General features: G+C 25.8%; 4 protein-coding genes across 8 annotated transcripts; 2 read left to right on the top strand and 2 right to left on the bottom strand.

Moving 5' to 3' along the window:
- Positions 1-330: 330 nt before the first annotated feature.
- Positions 331-2,533, bottom strand: LOC132918347 (solute carrier family 35 member E2A-like). Of its 4 annotated transcripts, none has more exons than XM_060979536.1 (9): positions 2,402-2,533; positions 2,079-2,213; positions 1,869-2,007; positions 1,683-1,798; positions 1,294-1,426; positions 1,178-1,231; positions 915-1,118; positions 680-842; positions 331-458 (listed from the first exon to the last, which is right to left on the bottom strand). In XM_060979536.1, the coding sequence occupies exons 2-9, from the start codon at positions 2,203-2,205 to the stop codon at positions 408-410; spliced, it is 987 nt and encodes a 328-aa protein (XP_060835519.1). In that variant the 5' UTR covers positions 2,206-2,213; positions 2,402-2,533; the 3' UTR covers positions 331-407. The 4 variants fall into 4 exon arrangements, with proteins under 4 accessions (XP_060835519.1, XP_060835520.1, XP_060835518.1 ...); XM_060979537.1 differs by having other exon boundaries at positions 2,315-2,430; XM_060979535.1 differs by lacking the exon at positions 2,402-2,533 and having other exon boundaries at positions 2,079-2,395.
- A 137-nt stretch (positions 2,534-2,670) lies between these two features.
- Positions 2,671-5,434, top strand: LOC132918348 (DNA replication complex GINS protein SLD5). Of its 2 annotated transcripts, XM_060979540.1 has the most exons (3): positions 2,671-2,914; positions 3,039-3,148; positions 4,667-5,434. In XM_060979540.1, exon 3 carries the CDS (start codon positions 4,674-4,676, stop codon positions 5,331-5,333), a length of 660 nt encoding a protein of 219 aa, XP_060835523.1. In that variant the 5' UTR covers positions 2,671-2,914; positions 3,039-3,148; positions 4,667-4,673; the 3' UTR covers positions 5,334-5,434. The 2 variants fall into 2 exon arrangements, with proteins under 2 accessions (XP_060835523.1, XP_060835522.1); XM_060979539.1 differs by lacking the exon at positions 3,039-3,148.
- Positions 5,435-5,851: 417 nt separating this feature from the next.
- Positions 5,852-14,490, bottom strand: LOC132918345 (chromatin-remodeling complex ATPase chain Iswi-like). Its single transcript, XM_060979532.1, is given in 22 exon segments — positions 5,852-6,287; positions 7,219-7,379; positions 7,446-7,597; positions 7,684-7,783; positions 7,843-7,968; positions 8,190-8,303; positions 8,412-8,538; positions 8,609-8,721; positions 9,018-9,275; positions 9,277-9,300; positions 9,358-9,552; positions 9,823-9,963; positions 10,029-10,194; positions 10,273-10,382; positions 10,446-10,514; positions 10,574-10,861; positions 11,552-11,693; positions 11,772-12,011; positions 12,461-12,639; positions 12,712-12,783; positions 13,996-14,144; positions 14,241-14,490. Coding segments are annotated over 21 exon segments (3,147 nt in total). The 5' UTR covers positions 14,104-14,144; positions 14,241-14,490; the 3' UTR covers positions 5,852-6,025.
- A 611-nt stretch (positions 14,491-15,101) lies between these two features.
- Positions 15,102-18,743, top strand: LOC132918346 (nucleolar complex protein 2 homolog). Its single transcript, XM_060979533.1, has 13 exons — positions 15,102-15,407; positions 15,471-15,733; positions 15,826-15,935; positions 16,024-16,139; positions 16,217-16,380; positions 16,567-16,794; positions 16,858-17,046; positions 17,123-17,242; positions 17,324-17,455; positions 17,524-17,739; positions 17,821-18,078; positions 18,145-18,254; positions 18,478-18,743. Exons 1-13 carry the CDS (start codon positions 15,257-15,259, stop codon positions 18,587-18,589), a joined length of 2,169 nt encoding a protein of 722 aa, XP_060835516.1. The 5' UTR covers positions 15,102-15,256; the 3' UTR covers positions 18,590-18,743.
- The last annotated feature ends 7,151 nt before the right edge of the window (positions 18,744-25,894 follow it).

Raw genomic sequence — 25,894 nt, 5'->3', positions numbered from 1 at the left:
TTCTGTTATCATTAATTAACTTGAAGCAACAAGCCAAGGTATATTAGTTAACTAGAAAGTCAGTTTTAAAGTTCAAATTTATAATTGTAAAAAAACAATATTTTTTTTACATTTAAAATGTGATTGTTTATTAAGTCAGTTCTAAATATTAAAAATACAACAAATAATAATTATTTATTTCAAAATATAATAATTAAGGTATGATTTCCATTTCCTTGGTAGTTGTAATATTCCATATATTCCTCATTGGCTGTTTCCTATTTTTGACAAGATTAGGATAGACCTTTACATAAAATAATTTTAGGTATACTATAACAAATGAATACTTGATAATATAGAAAATGTTGCTATATTTAACTTAATAACATAATAAAATATATAATTGTTAAAATATAATATTTTTTATACTAAATTGTTCGGATTTTGAATGGAGAGGTTAATAGTATTTTATCAAATTCCTGAAAAAGAAAATGGTATTATAATATCCAAAATAATATTTATTATATTTAAAAATTTTAATCAATATATTTATTTCAATTAATTTATATCTAACAGAAGATAAATAACATGAGAATAGTGATGTATATTATTAATATATAGTTGTTTTCCCATAACGTGTTAAAAATAATAACAATTATCCAATTTGCTATAATATTAATAACTAATAACCATTACTTACATTATTTGACTGGCGATTAATATCATACTGTTTTACTTTATTATATATTACAACTCCTGCAATAACTATGACAGTACCAAGTCCACTCAAGAGAGTAATAGAATTTCCAAATAAAATAATTGACATCCATATGAGAAATGCACGTTTAACAGTATTGGCCACGCTAAATTGTATGAAATATGAAATTTAAATTTAAAATCTAAAATATAAGACTAAAAATTAAATTGATAATTACCTATAGGTAACTGGACTTATATAATCCATAAGAACATAGGCTGTAATACTTTGAAAATGGAAAAACACTCCATTTAATATAAACATCAGTAAAAGATATAAACTAGTATTAGAAACCGCATATTTGATGTCAACTAATACTAGTGACACAGGAATTTGAATAATAATTGATGCTAAACTTGTATAATATTGTAATTCAGCAGGTCTTTAAAATAAAAATATTCAATTAAAATGTATTAGAAATTTAAATTATTTTATACTTACGTATATTTGAATTTATCGCCACTAATTAGCATTTTTGAGTAAACATTTTGTAAACTAAACAAAAATTTAATAAGTATGAAATTGATGAAAAAAAATAAACTAAAAAATATTATTACCACTCAGTAAAATTGGTTGCAAGGGCAGCAATAAATCCTGGTAGGTTAAATGAAATTTCATTTGAAGAACATAATGCCAGGCCAACCATTATAGGAACTAAAGATAGGCTTACCAAAATGCTTGTTTGTTCTCCTAAAATAAAAATATTATTTTATAAACCATATATTAATAATTAATGTATATATAAATATATTTTATTAACAGTAAACATTTTTTTATTTCAATTTTTTTATGAAACTTATTTTTGAGTGCCTGATAAAGCACTTGTTACATTATATTTTTAAATAATAAATAAATACTATAAATCTATGTAAGACAAAGATAATTGATCCTGTCTTACACGTCTTTTTTAAAAATAATATGTATATTAATATCATATTCATCATACCTAATAACAGTTTTGAAATAAATACAGTAAATATTGGAGCTGAACTTTTAATTGTTTCTGTAAAACTTACTGCTACATAATTTAGTGAAATGAGTCCTAAAAGTACTGTAATAAATCTGTAAGAAAAAAAAAAAAAATGTTACGGTTTCTGGAAATAAATTTAAATATGAAAATATAATAAATTACCGTGTACAACCAACTAAGCACATATGTATATAAAAGTTTGGAGGTCTTTTTGATCGATGTATTGGTTGTTTGTACATTCCACATGGTAAATACAGTTGGACAAAACCACAAATAGTTGTCATGATCATTTGAAATGCTCCTTAAAATATATAAAAAATCAAAAGCTAAACTTTTATTATACTTAATATCGTGCATAACAGTAATATTTACCAAGTATTGTAGGATCTCCATTTAAATAAGAAAGGATGTACTTGTTCAAAAATAATGTACACCCACTGAAAAAATACCATAAGACCAAGAATGCGATGGCCCTGAATGAGTGTAAACCATCTTCCATTCGTTTCTCTGTAACGGTAACAGATTTAGGCAACTGAGTCATAAATGAAAGTTTTATATTTGATAAATACTAGAACAAAAATAAAATTAACTAAAACTATTAACACTACATTGTAAATAGTTGGTAAAGTATATGTGTAAAATGTATTCAAGAGGTTTTTTCATCGAATATGAGACACGTCACGAAAAAACGATACCTTTTTCAAAAAAATGTTTTAGCTCATCGTATTGAGTCTTATCATTCCTAACGATACTATATCATTTTGTAAACAAACTAGAATATAGAAACGTAAACTGGTACGAAATTGCTATGGGTTGTGCACTAGTATCAAGTGGAGTGTTAACATTATTAATTTCGAAAACGGTTATTTCCATAGACCTTATACCACAGATATAGATAATAAATTATTATCTATATCTGTGTCTCTGATAGACCGATTACCGATAAAAAGTATGTTCTATCTTCTATGAACAATTATTTATCTCTATTTATAACTGTGTTTTTTGTTTACGATTGTTACGACGATCGATAGCCAACAAACCCAACAAACTATGTTATAATAGTATATTGTACTAAAAGCGATAGGTACATACAAATATATTTTTTAACTTCAAACAGTTAAAACTTAAACTTAACTAAGTTAAAGTTCAACCTTCAGCCAGGCAAACAGCTCTATCTATTCATTTTTGGAAAAAGTATAAGTAAAAACGTAAGTTTATTTAAGTATATATTTTGTAGTAATTGTTTTGGTACGCCGAAATGCGTATTGCGTATGCCTTTGTGTTGTTTACACCAGAGTTGTGATAAATTGATTAATACTTGTTTATGATTAGTGTGATTACAAATACGTGATACAGTCAGAGACTAGAGAGTAGAGAGTCAGACCAGTCAATGAGCATTGAGCAGTGTACGGAACGTTCATTAAGAAACTGAATTCGTTCACGTTAGTATTTAAAAAAGGAACACGTTCACGTTCTTTGAAAAAAAGAATGCGTTCTTTAAGTCGTTCATTTAATATTTTTTATGAATCGTTTACCTGCAGTCAAAATAAAAACCCATAAAACATATACGAAATATAAATCAACCAAAAATAAAAATACAATTTAGACCTTACAGCATATGCATTTTATAAATTATAAGCCTATTATAGCCCATACGTTTACACTTATATTCATTTTTATTATAATTAGCCTATTAGCCAATTAGGTATACCAATTTAGGTAAATATTATTATATAAAATAAAATAATAAATATATATTATACATACATTTATTAAATGGTAAATAAATTGATTGTCCTAAAAATCGTTCAAATTCTTTAACAATATAAACATTGTTCATGTTTTATTTGAAAAAAAAGTATCACGTTTGCGTATCATTCACTAACTATGAACGTGAACGACGTTCTTTCCAAACACCACATACAGCTATGCAAATGTGGTTTTAGATTAAATTTAAATTGTTTATTTAATTAAGAATTGGACGCGATGCTTACATAAATTATTAACCATTATTCTGGATACACTTGAAATTTTGTCTAATTGACGTTAAAAAATTCTGCTAACTTTGTAATAGAGCTAAAAATGTTTCATCTTATTTTTCATGGTCTATATCAACATTTACTTGTTTAGAAAAATATTATAATGTTTTATCCTATTTGTGATATATGCCAATTTTTGTATACAGGATTAATTGGGAATATATTATAATACAATTATGGCAGTCCAAGCACAGTTTGAAAAAAACAACGAAATAGGGGTATTCAGCAAGTTGACAAATTCCTATTGTTTGGTTGAAATTGATGCCTTCGATACATATAATGTATTTGAATTTGATTAATTTGGTATAGGTACCTGTTATCCATGCATCTGATGCTGGATATCGCATTATTGGTCATATGACGGTTGGCAACCAAAATGGGATATTATTATAATATTACCTAATTCTACTACTGATACTGAATTGCAATACATATGTATTTTATTGTATGACAATTTCAAGCTACAATGTGTGGAAGAGTCCGGTTTGATTCAAGTTCCTCATATAGTTGAAACAATAAATTATGATTTACACCTTGTAAGAGTTAGAATGGTCTTGAATGATTGGTGTGCTATTTGTAGTTCATATACTACATCAACAAAAACGTATGTCATCGATAGTATATTTAAATTAGATCCAAGTGGTGTACACAAAATGAAAAAAATTCTAAGATGGTCCACTTATTGATAGCATTAAGGCTTCATAATCATTAATTACTATAAAACACACTTTATATTTATGTTTTATACTCAATATATTATCATTTATCAATGTACTTAATAATAATAAAAAAAATGTTTTCTTTGTTTCAATAAACTTTAATAAATATACAAAATATTAAACAGTATATTATTATTAGTTATTATTTGTTTATATACACTATCTGTTTTTCTTTCAATTATCTATACCGTTTTTATTTTAGAACTATAATGGACATTGATATCCGTGATTTGATAGATGATGAAGATGATGAAAATCAAGAAGAAATGACTGCCCAGAAGGTATTACAAAATGTTGAACGAGCATGGTTAAACGAAAAATTTAGTCCAGAAATACTGCCACATCAGACCGACTATGTCGAATGTTTGCTAGAACAAATCAAGGGAATGGAAGGAAACCTTGCCAAATTATCAAAAACTGATCCAAAAGTGGACTTGCACAAACTTGAACTAGAACGTATTAAATTTGTAATAACTAGCTATTTGCGAACTAGGTTAAAGAAGATAGAAAGTTTTTGTGTAAGTGTGCTTGAAGAAGAAGCCACTCGATCTGAAGAGGATAAGTATTTATCACAAGCAGAATTGCAATTTGCTAAAGAATTTGCTTTGAATGCTGACAATCATTTTGATGCTATACTCCGGCATATGCCTCAACTATACAACAAATTGGATAGAAATAAAAAAATTATCGAGCCCAATCTAAATAGTTTTGTTTTCTTAAAATGTAACAAGCATATAGACAGTGTTATAATTAAAAATACGTTGGAAGGCCAGGAAGAAGAAATTGTATTAGAAGATGGTTCTCAGCATTTGATGCCTTATAGTTCCGTAGCAGAATTTGTAAAAAATGGTACTGTTCAATTGATCTAAAATATTAAATAAAAGTTTTCAACATTCTTTTATTCTTCATTCGATTTATTATTTATGTTATATAATTAAAATTCAAAAATAAACTGATATTACAAGTAAAATATTTTTTTTTATTTTATCCAATCTACTTATAACTTTCTATTTTACTTCTATATTGTATGTGATGCGTTTCAAATTAAATTTTTCCTATCAGCAAATGCCAATTTTAGTATGTTTTTATTAATATGTAAGGATAACAAAATGTTGATGATTAGCACAAAAAAAAAACAAAGAACTGCAATAGAAATACACTTAAATATTATTTCTAAAATACAATAAAAGTTAATTTCAAAAAACTAATAAAACTTATTTTTATTTTATAATTTGATTTAATTAATAGAATAAAAAAAATGTATTATTAATCATAATAAAAAAATAAAATGAAATTATTTTTATAAAGACTACTTGTTTAAGGGAAACCAGCACAATATATAAAAAGTTACACTTAATAATATTTCTATAAGAGTAATCAAAATAAATATAGAATAAGAATACAAATTATATTACAACAAAAATAAATGTCAATGTTCCTGTAATAAATATACACAAAATTATATTAAATTTTAATGCAGAAGAAACGTATTCACAAACTTATGATTAAAATAAAAAATACAAGTATAAAGTCTTAACTAAAAAAATTCATGCCTTTTAAGTTACTTTTTTTTTTTTTTTGGAACTGGAGATTTAGGATCACCAGCATCAGCTTTATCAACTTTATCTGTTTTCTTTTTAACTGGGGCAGGAGATGGTGCTGGCTTCAAATTCTTTTTTATTAATTTTTTCTGTTCTCTTTCTTTTTCTTCTAGTTCTTGATTTTCTCGCTCTATTAGAGTAATTAAAGTGTTACATCGCCTTTGTAGTTCATTTGCAGTACGACTTTTAATAAACCAATCAAATCTAAATTGAGGAGCACACCTAAAACAGATATTAAATATTAATAACCCATAATATAGTTAATTTAATGTTTAATGTTTCTTTGTTGGGTGGTACTACTGAGTACTTTAGTTATAATCATTAATCACCATTATTTTCTTTAAAAAAAATAAAATGTATACAATCATGTATAGATTGTAATTTTTTTTTCAATATAAAAAAAATGTTTCTTTGCTGAGAAGATTTAAAAACGATTTATTAAAAAAATATCATAATTATGATTTATTACAGATTATTATAATAATAATTTTGAATATTTAATTAATATTTAATTGCCACTGGAAATTTAAAAAATACTAAAAACAATTATTACTACTTTAAACAAGTGCTCGCCATTACATGGGTACAAGTGTCCTTATCTGAAACGGGATTAAGGCATGTGTAATTAAAATACTACCCATGTACCATTACATTAATTCATTTTATGTTGCATTATTTACATAATATTTTATATTTAAGATAGGTCATATAATAACAAATAAAAAATAAATCTAGACAATTTTATAAAATATGAAAAATAATAATTTAAGTAACTAACAATTAAATAAACAAATTAATAAAAATTTACTTCAAAGATAATAAATACACGGATAACGGGTAATAAATACATGTGTACGAGTAAAAAAAATACGGATCCAAATATATTTTTAGTAGATGTACCCAAGTAATGTATACATGTATAATCTAATAATCTAATATAACCACAACCTTTACTTTAAATTGAAAAATAAAACAATTTTTTTTTAAGAAATTTAAATCTAATATTATTAAATATTAAATTTTAAGGATTATCAAGAATAATGATATTTTTTTTAGATTTAAAATGTTCATATAAATTTATAATTGAATTTTTGAACACTAGTGGAATTAGAATTTCCTGTTATTAATAAACCAACAACTTGACCAATCTTACCTTATAGCTGCTCTTAATTCTTCATACACATTTTCTTTATCAAATCCAAGTTTATGAAGCATGCAAACTAAAAATCTATCTTCTTCTTCAGTATAATTTTTTCCTTTGTTTGCTCCATATGAAATGCGCAATTGATGAAATGGAGCCCTATACCTCGTCATCTATTGGAACATCATAACATTAAAAAAGGTACAAATCTTTTGAATGAATAAATAAAGCTACATTACCTTTGCATCCAAAGCTCTTTTAATGCTAGCTCGGCGTTGTATTTTGGATTCTCCTCGTTCTATTTGTCCCATAATTCTATCAATATCTTGGAACTCATTACATCTTTCCCAAAACACAGCACTGTATTCTCTTACTTCTTCAGCTGTTTTACCTAAAATAAAAATATATTGTGACATAGAAATACAAGATCAAGAAATTAGTATCAATTATTTAATACAACAGTTAAATTACAAATACCTTCTACTTCTTTAGATATATTATCAATGTCATCTCTGCCATATTTTTCATTAGCTTTAATAAATTGGTTAAAATCACGTTTATTCCAATTTGTAAACCCCTAAAACCAAATAATTAACATTAAAATAATAAAAATATTAAAAATAGAACGTAATTTACTTTTGTTAATAAAACTTCTTTTTCTGCTTGTTCTTCTTCAGTAAGCGGTTGAGATTCATCTATTTTTTTTTGTTCTTCTTTTTGTATTTTAGCTGCATCAGCACCTAATTCTGAATTTTTTGGTACCTATTTTAATCAAATATTCAAATTTAATTTAAAATAAAAAATTAATCCAAATCCTGTATTTAATTTGAGTTTATAATATGGTTCATAAGTCAAATGTTATTGCTAATGAAATTAATGTAGACACAATGATTATTATATTATATTTTAATAATATATAACCTTAAAGTAATTTGGTTCAACCTACTTCTTTTTATAATTTATATATTAAAATCTTAACTTACTTTATATCCAACCGTTTGTCTGTAGTAATAAATTTCTTGATCGAGTAAATCAAATAAACGAGTAGGAAAGAATTGGAAATCTTGAACCAATGGTTGTTTAGGTGGTCGAGGTGCCTAACAAAATTTAAAAAATATCTTATAGCCAATAATTAATTTATATACATATATGAACTTAGCTTATATAATGTATAAATATATTATATTATTGATATTATTTTTTACTTTAGGTTGTTTAGGTTCAGATGTTCTAAGTGCTTCGCGAAAATAAGCATCAACAGCATAATTAGCTTTGCGTTCTCGTTTAGGTGGTTCTATCCAATTCCCAAGACCAGTTAATTTTTGTTTTTCTCTATAAATATTTGAATTAATTAAATCACAAATATAGATTAACATTTAACTATTGTAATATTATAGCATACCTATAGTCTTCTCCTTCAAATGTATACAAGGATGATTCTGTTTGAGCATCTAATGTAAAATTTCTCAATGATGATTCTCCTAAAGATTCCAACTTTTGCTTCATTTCTTCTGTCTAAATTAAACATAAATTCATATTTTACACAGTAATTACTAATTCGATGTGTTAAAAATGTTACAATAAATCCCAAACAATACTTTAAGATTCTAAAAAATGTATCCAAACAATAATTCTAATTTAACTTCATAGAATTTTAAAAGTTTTGATTTTCAAGACTTCACTGTTTGGTATTAAGTTTAATTCAGATTAACATGAGTACACCAAGGTTAGTGTTTTAGAAAATAAAAATTTTTTTTACATGCCTTATAATATTGTAATTCTAAAATGATTGTTTGAAAATAAATTTATACCTTTTCTTCGCCTTTCCGTAAAATAGTATCAATATCTTCATCAGTAATTTCAGAATCTTTAGACTGGAAAACATGATTTGCACCATGTCTGATCATATTCAACATTTCATCTTTGTTCAAAGTATTTTTCTGATTATCTATCAATCGACCTTGTTGAATAACTAATTTATCCAACCTAAGTTTAACTTCAGCTCTTTCAACAATTTTTTCTTCAACAGTATTTTCAGTGATAAGACGGAATACTCTAACTTGTTTTTTTTTGTCCTATTCTATGAGCTCGATCCTGTTAAAATTTTTTATTAATTATTTGATGTATTTTAAAAGAATAAAATATACCAACCATTGCTTGTAAGTCCATTTGAGGATTCCAATCCGAATCATATATAATAACAACATCTGCAGTAGCTAAATTAATACCTAAACCACCAGCTCGAGTAGAAAGTATAAAAACAAACTTTTTACTGTTTGGTTCATTGTACTCATTAATTTGACGTTGGCGATCTTCATGAGGAGTTTGACCATCCAAACGACAATACTAGAAATACATGTACACAACTAATTTAATTAAATAAAAACAACAAAAAATTTAATTCTTTAATATAATGATTAATCTATTAATTATTAAACAAACTAGTTAATTCATGAAAAATGTCCAGAAATATGAACAAATGTATCATTAAAAAACAAAATATAAATTCTAATATGATAAATATTTAATATTTTATGATATATCCAATAACAATTTTTAAATGAAGGTTAATATCAAATAATTTACTTAATAGAATCAACTAAAATTAATACATACATTATAGCCTTTCCAGTGCATGTAATCCTCCAAAATATCCATCATACGAGTCATCTGACTAAAGACAAGTACACGAGAATCTTGTTCTTTTAAAGCTTTCAATAACTTATCAAATACAACCATTTTTCCACAGTTAAAAACCTAAAACACCATATTGTTAAATCATAAAGTTTATTTTCTTTTATAAGTTATAAGATAAGGCATACAATATGTTCATCAGTAGTATAAGGAGGACCTGGTTCAGCACCATCAAAAAGATATGGGTGATTACTGCACTTTCGTAGTTGCATAAGAATATTTTGTAGTCTCATTTTCTCTACTTTGCCAGCACCATTAACTACATCTATATCTTTCATTAAGACTTTTGTATACCTTTAATAGACAAACCATTAACTTAAATTTCTCAACTAACACATTCATATTATATTCATATATATTTTATATATCTACCATTCTCTTTGTAATTTACTTAGGCCAACATAAACTTTGACTTCTTTTTTAGGTTTTAAACGTTTTTCCACTTCAGATTTTAATCTTCTTAAAAGAAATGGTCTTAATACCTATGCAAATATTAAAATAAATTTTATTTTGAATAGTCTTTAAATTATTAAAAATAAACTTACAGCATGCAGTCGTTCAATTAAGGCATTATCTCCAAGGCAAGTGTTTGTATTAAACCAAGAATCAAAATCCTGTTAAAAAAATGAAATTAATAGTGATAAAAATTTTTTTTTATCTAATTATAACTTACATCTGATGAATTAAACACATCTGGCAGTAAAAAGTTCAGCAATGCCCACAATTCATGCAAATTATTTTGTAATGGTGTACCAGTTAACAATAATCGATTTGTAGTTTCAAACTCCCTAATTATTTCGGAAAGTTTACTTTTTTCATTTTTTATTCTATGAGCTTCATCAATTACTAAATATCTCCATTGAATTTTACGTAATACAGCTCTCTCACGAATAATCATTTCATAAGATGTAATACAAACATCCCAGTCTCCAGGTATAAACGTCTCACGAATAAATTTAACCTAAAATATATTTAAAAATGTATATTAGTATATTACAGATATAAATCTAGGTTCTAAGTTTTTAATGCTACTTATAATTGTTACATAGAATAAAACATATCAATAGTATTAACAAATTATTTAGTAAGCTGACATAGTCAACTATTCAATAGTTTTCAAAACTTCAAATATTCTACTTTTCAGATGAAAAATATAAGGTTTATTATAATAATAATTAATTTTTTTATACTATTTAGCAAATACAAAAATATTTAAAAGGATGCCAGTGTTGTCTCCATCTTACTGGCGGATATACTACCAAAATATACGTTTAGAAGTTTCAAATTTGAGTGTTTAGATTAAACATTTATTAGTGAAATTACCTAATAGCAAACTTAAATGAAGTACATGCTCAGTGTTCTTTGGTCGGTTTTTACAGTTTTTAAATTTTAAGAAAGTTACATCATTTTTAAATTTTAATATTTTACATACTTATAACTTGCTTGTTCTTACCTTTAAGTTTGATAATAGATAAATTCACTCTAATATTTAAGGTAAATACATGCAATGTAAATTGCTTTAAGTATATTTCAGTATTGTATGCATTAGTAAGATGAAGACAAAGCATGTAGGTATGATGTCATCATAGTTTATGCTACCAATCAAATACTATTTAATAATGTTCATTATAGTAAATTAATATAAACTTACCCGCGCGTCTCTATCTCCAATCATGCAAACAGTTCGAATTGTGGGACACCATTTCTTAAATTCATTTACCCAATTTTGTAATGTTGATTTAGGAACAATAACCATGTGAGGTCCAGGTATATTTCTGTAATGCTTCATGTATCTACAAACAGATAATAATAATAATAATAAAAGTTGTTGAAAAAAGTAGCCAAATACAAAATCAAAAACTATCACTTACCCTAAAAGCGATATTGTTTGTAAAGTTTTACCAAGGCCCATTTCATCAGCCAGAATACCATTAATTCCATTTTCATACAATGATATCATCCAATTCAAACCACGTACTTGATAATCACGTAATTCCCCATTTTGTATATAATACGGAGATTCATCAAACTGAGTGATGTACTTGTCTGCTGCCAATGATTCTTTTAATAACTCTTCATCTTCTTCTTGTTCGGTTTGGCGATGACGAAGGCTATATAGGACCATTTAATATATAATATTAATGAGATTAAATTTAAAGACATAATTAAATATTTAACGTAATATATTTAGTTAGTTCAATAATTTAAAACAATAAGAAAAGAAGGACCAGAACTAAATTGAAATAAAATAATATGTTTAGTTTATTATTTTATTAAATTAATATGATTATGAATTATGAACTACAAATGATTTATAGTATTAACATAGTAGCAGTTGTAGATGACACCTGATGGAAAACATTTTGAATATACGACTGGTTACAGCTAACCTTTTTTTTCTATTCTATAGTTTATATCTATCAGATGAGTTGCTACATTCTTAACAATTAGGTAGTTTTTTTCTTCAACTGCAGTTGAAATGATTGAAAAACACTGTTGTTTTTTTTTAACTTACTTAAGTAAAATAAACCATTATATATGTAAGAAAAATAGTATTTACTCAGCAGAATCTCCAGTTTCAGCTTTAGGTTTACGGGGTCTACCCTTAGCTTTTTTTGGTGTGTTTCCAGTAGCACTAGCAGTGCTTGATCCATCTTTTTTTTGATTAGCTGTCATAAAATGAGCAAAGATTTCTGTTTGTTTGAGAAGATAATCAAACCTCTTTCCACGGTCAGTTTCCTACAAAGTAAAAAAAAAATATTGTTTATAAAAATTGTTATTAATTTATTATTATTAATTAATTGTTATTACCACTTTAACACCAAAAACTTTTCCATCTTTTTCTTTGGATGGGGATACTTCATCTTCAGATCCTGAATTGTTCTAAAAAATGAATTAAGTTAAGTTTACAATGATGCAATTGTTATGGCTATTATTATTTTTATTAGTAAAATATTATGATAATTATAACTCAAAAAACAATTTTCGTTATCTGTTTAAATCTGAGTAAAATCAACAAAAATTAATTTTCACTAACTTACAAAAGTATAATATTTTAAATGTGTATGGTAAAAAATTATTAAAATAAGCGTCTGTTAAAATGAGATACAGCTTAGACCAAATAAAACATCCCGGCATATGTCTATATGACAGTACATTAAATATATAATTACAATGAAAATGGTTAAAATGAAATATCAGCTATGTTTAACATACACAAGTCTATAACTTTAGAGTATTATCATCTTTTATTATGTAAATATGAATGTACTAGGTATATATATAGAGGTTTATACATACACTGTACATGTACAGTATGCGAGAAGTTTTGGAAATTTCAAGTTTATAAAGTTATGTTAATATAGGATAAAAACCTCCCCAATCATGTCGCACTGATAATTAACTAGTTTATCATCAGATGGAAAAGGTTTTTTTTTTTGGTGATATTTCTTCATTTTTCATTCAATATAAGCATTAAATCGAACTGTATACAAGACCGGATCCTCTCTCTCCAAAGTTTTTAAAAGTAGAAATATTTTAATCGTGAATATAGACATATAGTTTATTGACTCTAAAATTTCAGTATCCCCGCAAATTATTTTACAGTTGCGGCCTTGTATACAAAAAAAAAAAACTTGTTGGCTCTTGGAACACAGCTACAACTTGATTTGAAATTTAAAATAAAAAATATTTAACTATGAATAGTTCATATTATTGTATTGAAGTTTAAAGATGTCATTTTCCACCAATAATAATAAAATAATAAAGCCATATAGGACGTTTGGTTTATCGTTTACATAAGATATATTTTATAAACTTGCAACTTAAGATAAGGTTATGAAAGCAAAATATTTTGAAATATGAGTGCAAGCAATACTTTTTGTAGTTTATAATTAGATTGTTACCAACTAAGCAATCAGGAAAATAAATTATTAAAATACTTAAAAAAGGACAAAAATGTAATTAGGTACTTAAAAGCTCAAAAAAAATATAAAGTAGTCTTCTGTGGTATGACAATTCATTATGAAAATTATTGTACATTATGGGATCAGTTAGTGTCTATACATTTAAATTAAAATATGTTTTAATACTAACACTAGTTTCCATTTTCGAGTTGTTCAAATTGTCTTTTTTGCCAAGCGATTTTGTATTTTTAGCCGGCTCGTAATCGTCATCTTCAATTTCCATGTCAGGACTATCCATTTCAATTGTTACACGGTTACCGGAACAATGCTACGATCACACTTCACAGGATTTTACCATTAGAATTACGATCATTAATTGTACAAATATCACATGAAAATATCTCAAAAATTTCATGTACGGCATTCAACACTTACCTATTCGGTTAAACGTATGCAAATGCAATTAATGTTTATTAAAAAATATTAATAATTATTATTGACAATAGATAAACCTGTTAACAAGTAACAACAACTCTATTGGTAATAATCGTTATAGCAAAACAATATACTAGGTACTTCTTCACTACACGTTTAAACCGCGAAAATGGAAGCAAGACAATAAAAAAGAAAAAGTAATCACGATAAACAGCAACGGACCAACGGCATAATTATTACTATTTACTCGTAACAGTCGTAACATGAGTAAGTCAATAACTACCGTACTAACGTTTCCCGTCCTTGTGCGCCAATAGTCACCATTCTGTTGCAGTGCTACCTTCATCAATCAAAGGGCCGAACTCTTATGTTAGGGGCCACACTGTACCCATCCCGTAAACTACATTATTATTGTTATAAATCTTAGCCCGTTGTTTAAATGTATAACCATGAAGTAAGAATACAAATACAACCGATTATTGTGGTAATGAAGAACTAGAGCATATTATTAATGTATAATTTATAATATAAGAATATTATTAAATATTAAAATACTTAAAAAATAAATAAATGTGTCATATAGTCCATGAAAAACACATGATGTATATTTAGATTTTAGATAACATTTAATAGCCAATGTAAATTGAAAAATTTCTAATTTGTTCACCAATTTTTATGTTTATTTAATATTTATTTATTATATTTAAATACATAAATTTATTATTATGTAATTCTACCAAGGTATATATAATTACTGGTATATACCTACTAAACGTTATCTTCTATACCATTGTTCTGTGATTTGACGCTACTGCTGTTATCAAAAAATGATAATAATGAACACAAGCCGCACGTTATTAAATTGAATACTTATGAAGTATGAAACCTTCTTAACAGTATAACACGTGTGTTTTTGGTTTTCATGGTATTTCAATTTAATAGATTTAAATTCATCGACGAAATAGGGTAAGCTTTTCATTTAAGAGAGCCCCGTAGGCATTGAATAGTATTTTAATATGGCTCCAAAAAGTGTCATGAAGAAAAAACAAATAAAAAGCAAGAAATTTACAGCAAAAACTTCAAAAGTGGTTTCTAAAAAAGTTGAAGCAATGAGCGATAGTAACGATGATTCCGATGATGAATCGTTAGATGCAATTGAATTTAACAGTAAGTAAATTATTCATTAGATACCATTGCATTCTATAGTTATTTCAACTCTACTTGTTTCAGGTGAATCTGATCACGATGCAAGTTTAAGTGAGGATGATGATGGTAATGCATACGACAGTGATGATTTGGACGAAGATTTAGAAAAATTGAAAACTTCTGATCCAGAATTCTATAAATATTTGAAGGAATGTGATAAAAAACTGACAAATATGCCCGAACAAGATAACGATGAAAGTTTTAATGATGATGATGACGATTATGATGAATATGATGTAGAAGGAATAAAATCAGAAAAAATACATAAACCCCCAACTAATTTAGAAGTGAGTAATGAATATGTAAAGAAAAATCATTATTGATTTAATACCTAATTTTAATCATATGTTGTTAATTTCAATTTTATTGAATATTTTAGATTGGAAGTGATGAAAGTGATTTTGATGAAGGACCAAGTAATAATGGAGGAGATTTAACTGTTATTACATTGTCAATGATAGAGACTTGGAGACAAAAACTTCAAAATTCGTAAGATCAATTATTGTTAAATTAAAAAATAGATTTAGTAATATGGTTATAGGAATATAAGAATACTGAAAATAAATTATAATTTTAGAAAACAGAAACTCAAGTACATTACTACTGCATCTAAGGCAATGACAGCAGCACTTCAACGCATAACAGCAAATGAAATTAATAAACCAACATGTTATAAAGTTGAAGGAAGCTCGGGTATATATATATATATATATATATATTTTGTTTAAATAAATTGGATGTTTTTTTAATTTTTACGTATATTTTTTTAGTATTTAATGCAGTACTTCAAATGTGTATGTTTGATTTGCAACCAGCTCTTTTGAAGTTTTTGAAACTTCCTCCAGGTACATCATCAAAAATCATGATTTCTAAGTCAAAGCATTGGAAGAAAGTGAAAATGACTCTACGTTCATATTTAACAGACCTAACTAGAGTAATAACCATTTTCTTTTAAATATTTAAGTAATTAATTGGTAAATTTGGTATAGTATCTTCATTGATATATATATATATATATATATGTACTTAACATATAACTGAACTTAATTTTACAAAAAAAAAAGTGTAATTAATTCCTAAAACCTCTAAAATTACTCAGAAATTATTTAATTGATTGCAGCTATTGACAACAGTTTCTAGTGAAGACATAACCTGTGTATTATTAAAGCATTACCACCAAATGATACCATTTTTATCATGTCTTCCAACAATTGTGAAACCAGTTTTGAAAAGATTTGTTGCACTATGGAGTGCTAATGCAAGTGAAACAGTTAAAGTAGTATCCTTCTTGTGTATTTTGAAGTTGGCTAATAGTGACCTATCATCTTATCTAGAAATGATTCTGAAGGTAATTAAATTAAATTTCTTAACTTCAAATATTTATGAACCTTATTTAAAATGATATTTTTAGGCTATGTATGTAGGGTATATTTCAAATAGCAAATTTGTTACTCCAAATGCCTTACCTGGGATTAACTTCATGAGACAATCATTGTCAGAAATGTTTACTATAAGTGAATCAATATCTTATAATCATGCATTTTTATATATTAGACAATTAGCCATTCATCTTCGATCAGCTGTTACTTTAAAAAAAAAGGTATATTAACTAAATTATATTTTTTTATTTATAAAAATTATATTGCTTTAAAATTCATTTTATTTGTATTTTTAAGGAAAATATACAATCAGTGTACAATTGGCAGTATATATATTCACTTAAATTGTGGACAGATGTTTTGTGTGCTACATTAAATAAGAAACAATTGCAAACTTTGGTTTATCCTCTTATTCAAGTACACTCATACATAAATTAAAGACATTTTAATAATGTATTTTTTTTAAATTAAGTATTAAACATTATTTATGTTTTTCAGATTATTGTTGGGTGTGCTAAACTTATACCAACAGTACAATATTTGCCATTAAGGTTTCATTGTATTTCAATGTTAACTAAGCTTAGTAAAGAAACTGGTAAATTTATACCAATTCTACCGCATATTTTAGAGGTAATTAGATTATGAATAATCTATGAAGTGGGGGTTTGTACAATATATTAAAAATTATTATTTTTAAGGTGCTTACTATAGTAGATTTTCAAAAGAAACATTCAAAAACATCAATGAGACCAATGGATTTTACTTGCATATTACGTCTATCAAAATCTCAATTACAAGAAAACGTATTTAAAGATGCAGTTATAGAAAATGTACATAGTGCTTTTATGGAATATATTGTAATTGAAGCACATACAATCAGTTTTCCTGATATAGTTGTACCATTTATTATCAAAGTATGTTTTATTTGCATTTATTAAGTATTTAATTTACTTAAAACTAAAATTATTTTAATTTTAACACTATTATTTATTTAGATGAAAGAGTTTCTTAAAAATTGTAAAAATATTAATTATACTCGAAAGTTACGTACTTTGTTGGACAAAGTGAAAGAAACATCAACTATTTTAAGTGAAAAACGAGGAAAAAGTGGACTTTTACTTAATGATTTAAAAGGTATTGAGGCATGGGAATCTGACGTTAAATTAGCTGGTACCCCTATGTCTCAATATTATGATAGTTGGTTCAAAATAAATCAGCAACAAGTTGCTAGAAAATTAACAAATAACATTGCAGTAAGTTAATTGGCTAACAATAAAAATTTATTTGTGAGAGATTTATGATAATTTTTAATTTATTAGCTTGGAGAATTCAATATTCCTACGTTAAAGAAACATAAACCAAAAGAAAATGGTGGAGGGCCAGCTGAACTATTTCCATCTGATGATGAAGAATATGAGCCTAATTTTGGGTAAGACATTTTTAGCAGATAAATGCTGTTTTAATCTTATTACTAGGCCCATTCAAAGCTTAACATTTTGGGTATGGGGCTTAATTTTATATATTTATAATTAAAAATAATATAGTAACTATGTAATTTTTTATAAGATATACCAACCTTATTTTTAGTTACTTTATTATGGTAAGTTAAAAATTTCATATTAAAAAAAAAAAATGTTAATGTCTGGATCTAGGTCTTCAGAGGATGACAAGAGTGAAGATGATGATGATGATGATGACGACGACGATGACAAGGAAGTTGAAGAAGATGACGATGACGACAATGATGAAGATAATGAAGATTAATTGATAACTTTTTATACATTATACTGTTTACTTTTTATTTTTATTTTTCAGTTGAATATTTAGTAATTTAAATATTTTTTTTGATTATTTTCAATAAAAAAAAAAAATTAAAAATTGTAAAGCACTAATAAAAAATGTCAATTACATATTTTAATTACTGTACCATTTTATGAGTTTTATAATTCAATATTAATATGTTATCTATCTGATTTATCCTGGATGTTGCACCATTTAGAGTATACACAATAGTGTACACTGTGCAATATGTGGACAATACTACTTTGTGAAATATGTCTCCATTTAAAAAAAAAAATGTTATAGGCATGACAGTAAAATACAGCATTGTGTGCATGTGTACAAACATAATATCAAAAACTTTTGAAAGATATAACTTCCAAAATAATGATTAGCGCAAATTTGTTTTTGCATCATTGTTCTTAACTTGTTGAAATACATGTTTTAAAAAATTAGTAAAATCACTTGGTAGCTAAACTGTAATTGTTCCAAATTTAAAGTAAATTGACAGATAGTTTTTTAAATTACCCAATTGAAAAATTGATCTTGTCAAAAATTAGTTTTTCGTGAAAATTATTTTATATTTTTTATGTTTTTCTCGGTTATTTTTCGAAAAGCACTACCTAGTAATTTTTTAATTTTGATCACTCAAAGTACCAATTACAGATCCAATTATCTATTAGAAACTACCTTCAAAATTTAAGATTAAGTATTTTACTACTATAAATCATAGCATGCGTACATTCACAAAAAAAAAAAAATTGTAAAATCAATTTAATATTCACGATTGATTGCTTTGCTCAAAATTTGAAAATACCCGGGAGGAAATCAGTGTTTGTTTTTCTAATGTTCTGTGATATATGTAAACTATATACGAGTAGGTATCTTGCTCTGCGGTTACACTGCCTAAAACTGATAATATAATATTTTGATTTTTAAAGATATGGGCGATATGGCCAACTACTGGATTACCATTGAGTTTTGAGTGAATGCGAATCTTTAAATAAATTATTAATTGTCATAAATAATAGTAGGTATCATAGTATCAAGTTTTAGTTATTAACATTAGCTATGAAACATTTAAAATTCATTTCGAGGACTGTGTTGGTACGGAATGAAAATGTGGATGAAGCCTGTCGTGTATTGAACCGAATAATGGGTTCTGAAGGTTTCTTGGATCAGTACAGAAGAACAATGTTTTATGAAAAACCAACGCAAATGAGAAGAAGAATTAACTATGAGAAATGTAAAGCAATTTACGATGAAGACATGAAACGGAAGATTAATTTTGTACTACGCAAAAACCGACCAGAGCCATTTCCTGGATGTTATTAATCAAGTTTAGTTAAAATTATTTTACAAATGTGTTAACACAATGTTGTTAGCATAGATATTGTAATATTATAGTATTATATACTATTATACTCATAATATTTTGTAAATTTTGAATTTAATATAAGTAGTTATTTTTATTGATATTGAAGTTATTTTATCATTATGGTTAATTTAGCACTTTAAGTAGTTATGAGTAGTATACAATCCATTTCTGATGTGTGAAGATGAAACTGAAGAATATAATGTTTTATAGTAAATTAAATTATGAAGATCCTACTCTATATAGTAACAACTTTTGAGTAACTTCATTACATATCTTACTCATACATTAACTATAATTATCTGAGTAGACTTAAGTTTGTAATACAAAATATGTGTTATGAACCATTTCTATATTAGTTAGTACTACATATATAAAAGCATAATAATAAATGTACCTCTATTATGTATAGTTATGTAAGAATTGACCGCCTAATGGCACCGGGTAATATAGAAAATGTTGAGATAACCCTTTTGGTGGTTACTACATACCTGGGTTCCCACTAGCCAGCACTGGTCATTACAATGATAATTGTCAAAACCTCATTGAATTTAGTTTGTCTTTAGAACAACTAGAACCTCTTTTTGAGTCTTAAAAAACAAACACTCAAGTGCATAGATTTTTGTCTCTTGACTCTTTTTGTTGTAAAGTACCATCCTTAAATTTATTTATACAAGTTTTGTTGTGCATAACATATGTCTACAGTAATCAATGGATTTGGTCAAAGTATCTAAGTAAGTATATATTAAGAATTTGAAAAAAAATCATTCTCACCTTACTTGTTTAAAAATAGTGTTATATATTTTGAGTATTCTGTATTTTAGTATTATAATTTATAATAATTGTATTATTAATTGATATAAAAAGAGTTATCTAATGCCAAATACTTTTATTATATTCATTTGAAGTATTAAGCATAATAAGCATCATTTTGAGCTTATTTAAATATACTTTATAAGTAAAAAAGAATAATAGCCTTGAGCCTTGAGGTACCATTATACCTATCAGAGACTTAATAAGAGATGTTATTTTTATTAATTTTCTAATTATATTAACAAACCTATTACCTATGGGCTATGACTAGGGCTCGGAAGTTGATGCATTTTGCATTTTTTTTGGAATTTTGTAGACGATGCTCTCCTGGTCACAAATGTGTTTCATTAGCATGTGAATCTGAACAACTAATTTTTATTTTGCATTTTTTGGAGTTTTTTACTTTTTAGGTCATTTTCCCACATTTTTAGTCATTTTCTCTGATTTCACATTAGTTTACTTCTTATTGTTTCTTGTCGACCATTATGCTGATAACTTACATAAAACTTTTAGTTATTTGAGATTAGTAACTATCCGAGTTTATCTCACCGATTACAGTCGTCGTTGTCGTGTTGTAGTGAATATTATGGTACCCATAGACGCCGCCAGAAATTTTATCAGGGAGGTGCATCGTGCAAGTGGATATACGCTAATTTCTAAATAATGCTTATATACGTAATAATAATAATAATAATAATAGTTAAATACGTAATATAATTAATATAATGTAGATAATTATGCAAAATAAAATAGTTTCAATACGATTCAATTTTTTTAATTTAATTTAATTTTTTGTAAAGCCAGGGGGTTGCAAGTGCACCCCCTTGCACCCTCCTCGCGGCGCTCATGATGGTACCTAAATTTTATTATTTTTTCGTAATATTTTCGAAATGCCGAAAATTAAAACGTCGGTTAATGCTCGTTTAACGTCTAATATATTTGTGATTTCTTTATTTAATTTTTATTTTCTAAGGACATTTTTTGTCATTTTTATGTCATATTTGCATATTTTTTAGGTTATTTTTTAATGTTTTTAAGGTCATCAACTTCCGAGCCTTAGCTATGACTATTCACTTCAAAACATTTTTAGGTACAAAAGTCTAATTAAAACTTAAAAATAAGTTGTTAAATGTAATTGAATAATAAGGATTCATTTTAAATGTCTTTACTTCTTACTCTCATTATTGCTGTCTATGTAATTTTTAAGTATTATTTAAATAATATAAATCTGAGGATCCTACTGCAGGAATCTTTTTAATTAATCTAAGCATTCTAAATGTTTAAACTTCACACATTTAATACGATTGTACTGTAGCGTGGACAATAATTAAATATGAAGTTTCTTAATTATGCAAAAGACTTCCGAAGGATGATTAAAAATCAAAAAATATGTATATAATATATATAATAGAAATGTTAGGCATTTGGTGTTTATGTATGAAATCGTCATCATGTGTCGTGTGTTGTATATGTTAGAGTTAGATATTATCATCTGTATTATAATTTAAATTTAATTTTACTGTTACAAATTATGTGTACACTATACCTATAATTTTGTTTTAGACCTTAAGAGACTAAGATATTAAATATTTTTATTTTTTTATAACCCTTGAACAAAAATGTTTAAAAACCCCTAAATTAAACACGAAGTTGTAACTAAATAAAAAAAAAACTATATACTTGCTACAGTCTGCTGTATAGTAGGTTTTGAGTGTATATCCTATATGGCTATATTAGTATATTCCTATATTATTAAGTTGCGGCTACTAAACGAATGTATTAATTTTGTATTAAAATAATTTTATGAATATGAAAAAAACCGATCCTAATAAAAGGAAAAAGAGGAATAAGCATATATTTCTAAAGATAAATAATAATATATTGTAATTTGTATTTACACATTATAAGTACTTATTTAAATTTTAAATATTTTAGTTATTAAATGGTATTAAATTTTTGTTTTTGATTTAAATTAACAAAAATACAAATTGTATGAGTACATAATTTGAAAATAAACTAAAAAATCAAAAAATTAAAAATGGTCAAAATATTCTGAAGAAAATAAAAATAAAAATATTTGATGGGAATTGATTAATCCTTTCTGAATTACAAAGTGGGTGGAAAGTAGGTAACCACTCTGCTATACAGTAAAATGTACATTGACATCAGAGTAAGTCTTTGTAATTACTACATATTATATATGTATTACATATTTACAATTGAATTTAATTATAAATCATAGTTTAAGAAAAGGATTCTGATGGAGAATTGTCAACCTATATTACCTATAAAGTATATTTTATGATATAATTATATTGTTATAATGTTATTAAAGTATGGGATAGTGATCAGTGATCACATTTAGCTGTGCCCACACTATTATTAAATATCGACTGAAATACATTACGTCAATTGTCTTATTTTAATTTTTATATAAACAACAATCGTTTGACAACTTGTTTTTTCGCAAACTTTCACCTATGGTGGTCACGTAAATAACTCTAGAAGAAAAAATTTAAATAAATGAGATTAATTATACAATTTATAAACATTCATTCATAAAAAGAAAACTACTCCTTTACCATTTAAGATACTACTACAAACTTGGTTAGTCTGTAGAGGAATATAAAAGAAATAGAAGTACGAATTAAGGTCTGAAAAACAGGTGTTCTATTGTTATTGTATCTAGGACTAGGAGCGATAATTTACACCTATATATGTGACTGTAATAGTAAATAGAAGGCTTAGTTACTACTAAATATACAATTAAGATTAACAAAACATGTTTATTTATTCATTCAAGTAGGTGCCTTTAAAAGCATAAGTATAGTAAATATAATAATATACTACGACTCACGCGTAGATGCTTATAGCATAATAAGAAATTATTATAATTGAAGAGTAGTGTTGATGAGTTTTGTAATAATTTACACCCGAATAATTTACAATGATTGAACAAACTAAACTTACAGTGAATGTTGTAGCCTTATAGGGTATAAAAAATTAATTTAACTTTACTGTTAGTTATCAAAACTTTAAATCCAAAAGTAACGTTTTGGTTTTTACTAATTATACTTGTTCCTTTCATTTACATAAGCCGTTTAATATAGGCTCCACGAGTAACATTCACCCTATAGTAATATTAAGTTTATAATTATAACTGTTATAAGAATCATACAAAAAATAAATAAATGATATATTTTGTTAAACGATGCAGATAATCGGTAAATACTAAATACTTACCCAATTCATAATTATTACAATTTTTTATTTATATCAGTAGCGTACATAAGTCTTTCTAACGAGGAGAAAGAGGAGCGAAATATATTTTCACCATTTCAACAACTCTTAAAATAGAAAATTACTTAAAAAAGTAACGTCACAACTAAAATAATTTTATTAATATACTTAGGAATTAGGCTATTTTATATTTGTGAAATATATATTCGAATATTATTGTAATACATAAAATAAGACATTTTTATTGTTTAAATATAGTATAATACATGTTTATAATACAATGCACCATATTATACAGCCCCACGGGGAAGAGGAGCGAATGCCCCCATCATTTTGCCACAGGTACGCTACTGATTTAAATATAGTAATAACTAATTAGTAGTTTGGTGTTATAACTATTGGGTTAAGGATTATGACAACATCTATACAAATATTATATTTAGTTGATATAAATGAATAGTTATTATTTCCCTTGTAAATTTAATGCTACAAAATTAAATCAAAATTTAAAAAGAACACAAATCTATCGATTGTATTGAAAAGAAAATACTAAAGGTATTTTTAATTATTTTAATTAATTAACAAAAATGTATACAACAAAAGCTAGATAATAAATGTGTAAAATGTGTATCAATAGTTTTAATTAACAAATTAAAAATAGTAACCAACTATCCTATTATATGTGTTTACAAATTTACAATATTATATCGAAATTGGCGCATCCCGTAAGTATTAAAATAAAATAAATTATTCAATAAATAAAGAAAAATGTAATAAAAAGGAAAAACCGATCTTAAACGCCAAAAAATTAATAAAAAAATCTATACATTTTAAATAACGCAATATAAAATTTTGAATATTAAATTCATTGACATATAGTCCAAACTTTGTGCTACAACGCCCAGAATTATTGTCATTCTTAAAAAAAAATATTTTTTAAAGGAATAATGATTCTATTCAGTTAAATTAACAAAATTTGATTATTTTTTTTTTAATTAGAAAAGGAAAATATTGCATTGAAGCCTGTTTTTTAAAATTTTAACCTCAAACTTAATAATATGTCTTAAAAAATATTTTTATCATTATTTAAAGTAAAATAAAAAATTGAAGTTCATTGTGGGCTGTAGAAAGTCTTTTTCTTCAGATAAAAAACAATATGTTATCAAAATCCACAATTTTACAAAACCTGAGAGTTTCTTCTGTGAAGTTTCATATTTTTTTTAAATATAATTATAGCACCCCTCATTCTGGTTTATCACTAAATATGCTTCAGGCGCTTCAGGCGCTTCAGGCGCGTCAGGCATATTGCATGCATAGCACACGATCGGGCTAATAAGGATTTTGTATACCTTCATCTTAGTGGTTTTTTACAACAGCTTTGATTTCAAGAGTAAAATATTGACAAAATATGCACCGTTTCTATACTTATAATTCTTCTTTTACTTCCGAAATTGTATTTCTGTTATTATGATTTAAAGTTTCAAGATATATTAAATTCTATACAGATTGAAAATTATTACAGTAGAACCTCATTAATCCGGACTATATGGGGCTCTAGGTTGTCCGAATTATTGAAAGTCCGGATTAAACAAAATAACCAAAAATCGTAAATTATAAATTTAAAAAAAAATATATTGGATATTAATTTATTATTCAAACTAAATATAAATACATATGTATGTCTTACAATATTTAACCTAAAAATACATGATACATAATACATATAGGATATTTTTAGAATTCGTTTTCTCGTTTATTTTAATCTATGACATAAACCAGCGTAATTTACGTATTATAAATGGCTGTCCGGATCAAGCGAAGTCCGGACTAATGAGGTCCGAATTAATGAGGTTCTACTGTAT

Source organism: Rhopalosiphum padi, chromosome 1, assembly GCF_020882245.1.
Source record: "Rhopalosiphum padi isolate XX-2018 chromosome 1, ASM2088224v1, whole genome shotgun sequence".
In the NCBI taxonomy this organism is placed as follows: domain Eukaryota; kingdom Metazoa; phylum Arthropoda; class Insecta; order Hemiptera; family Aphididae; genus Rhopalosiphum; species Rhopalosiphum padi.
Note: the sequence above shows the minus strand (reverse complement) of the source record. Positions and strands in the feature narration are given on the sequence as shown.

Coding starts and splice junctions, on each gene's coding strand:
- LOC132918348 (XM_060979539.1), top strand. CDS start 4,674: ATGGACATTGATATCCGTGATTTGATAGATGATGAAGATGATGAAAAT.
- LOC132918347 (XM_060979535.1), bottom strand. CDS start 2,247: ATGACTCAGTTGCCTAAATCTGTTACCGTTACAGAGAAACGAATGGAA. Junction 1,427..1,682: donor TATTTCAAAACTGTTATTAG/GTATGATGAATA, acceptor TTTTTATTTTAG/GAGAACAAACAAGCATTTTG. Junction 459..679: donor TTAATCGCCAGTCAAATAAT/GTAAGTAATGGT, acceptor TTTCTTTTTCAG/GAATTTGATAAAATACTATT.
- LOC132918346 (XM_060979533.1), top strand. CDS start 15,257: ATGGCTCCAAAAAGTGTCATGAAGAAAAAACAAATAAAAAGCAAGAAA. Junction 16,140..16,216: donor TAAAGTTGAAGGAAGCTCGG/GTATATATATAT, acceptor ATATTTTTTTAG/TATTTAATGCAGTACTTCAA. Junction 16,381..16,566: donor ATTTAACAGACCTAACTAGA/GTAATAACCATT, acceptor AATTGATTGCAG/CTATTGACAACAGTTTCTAG.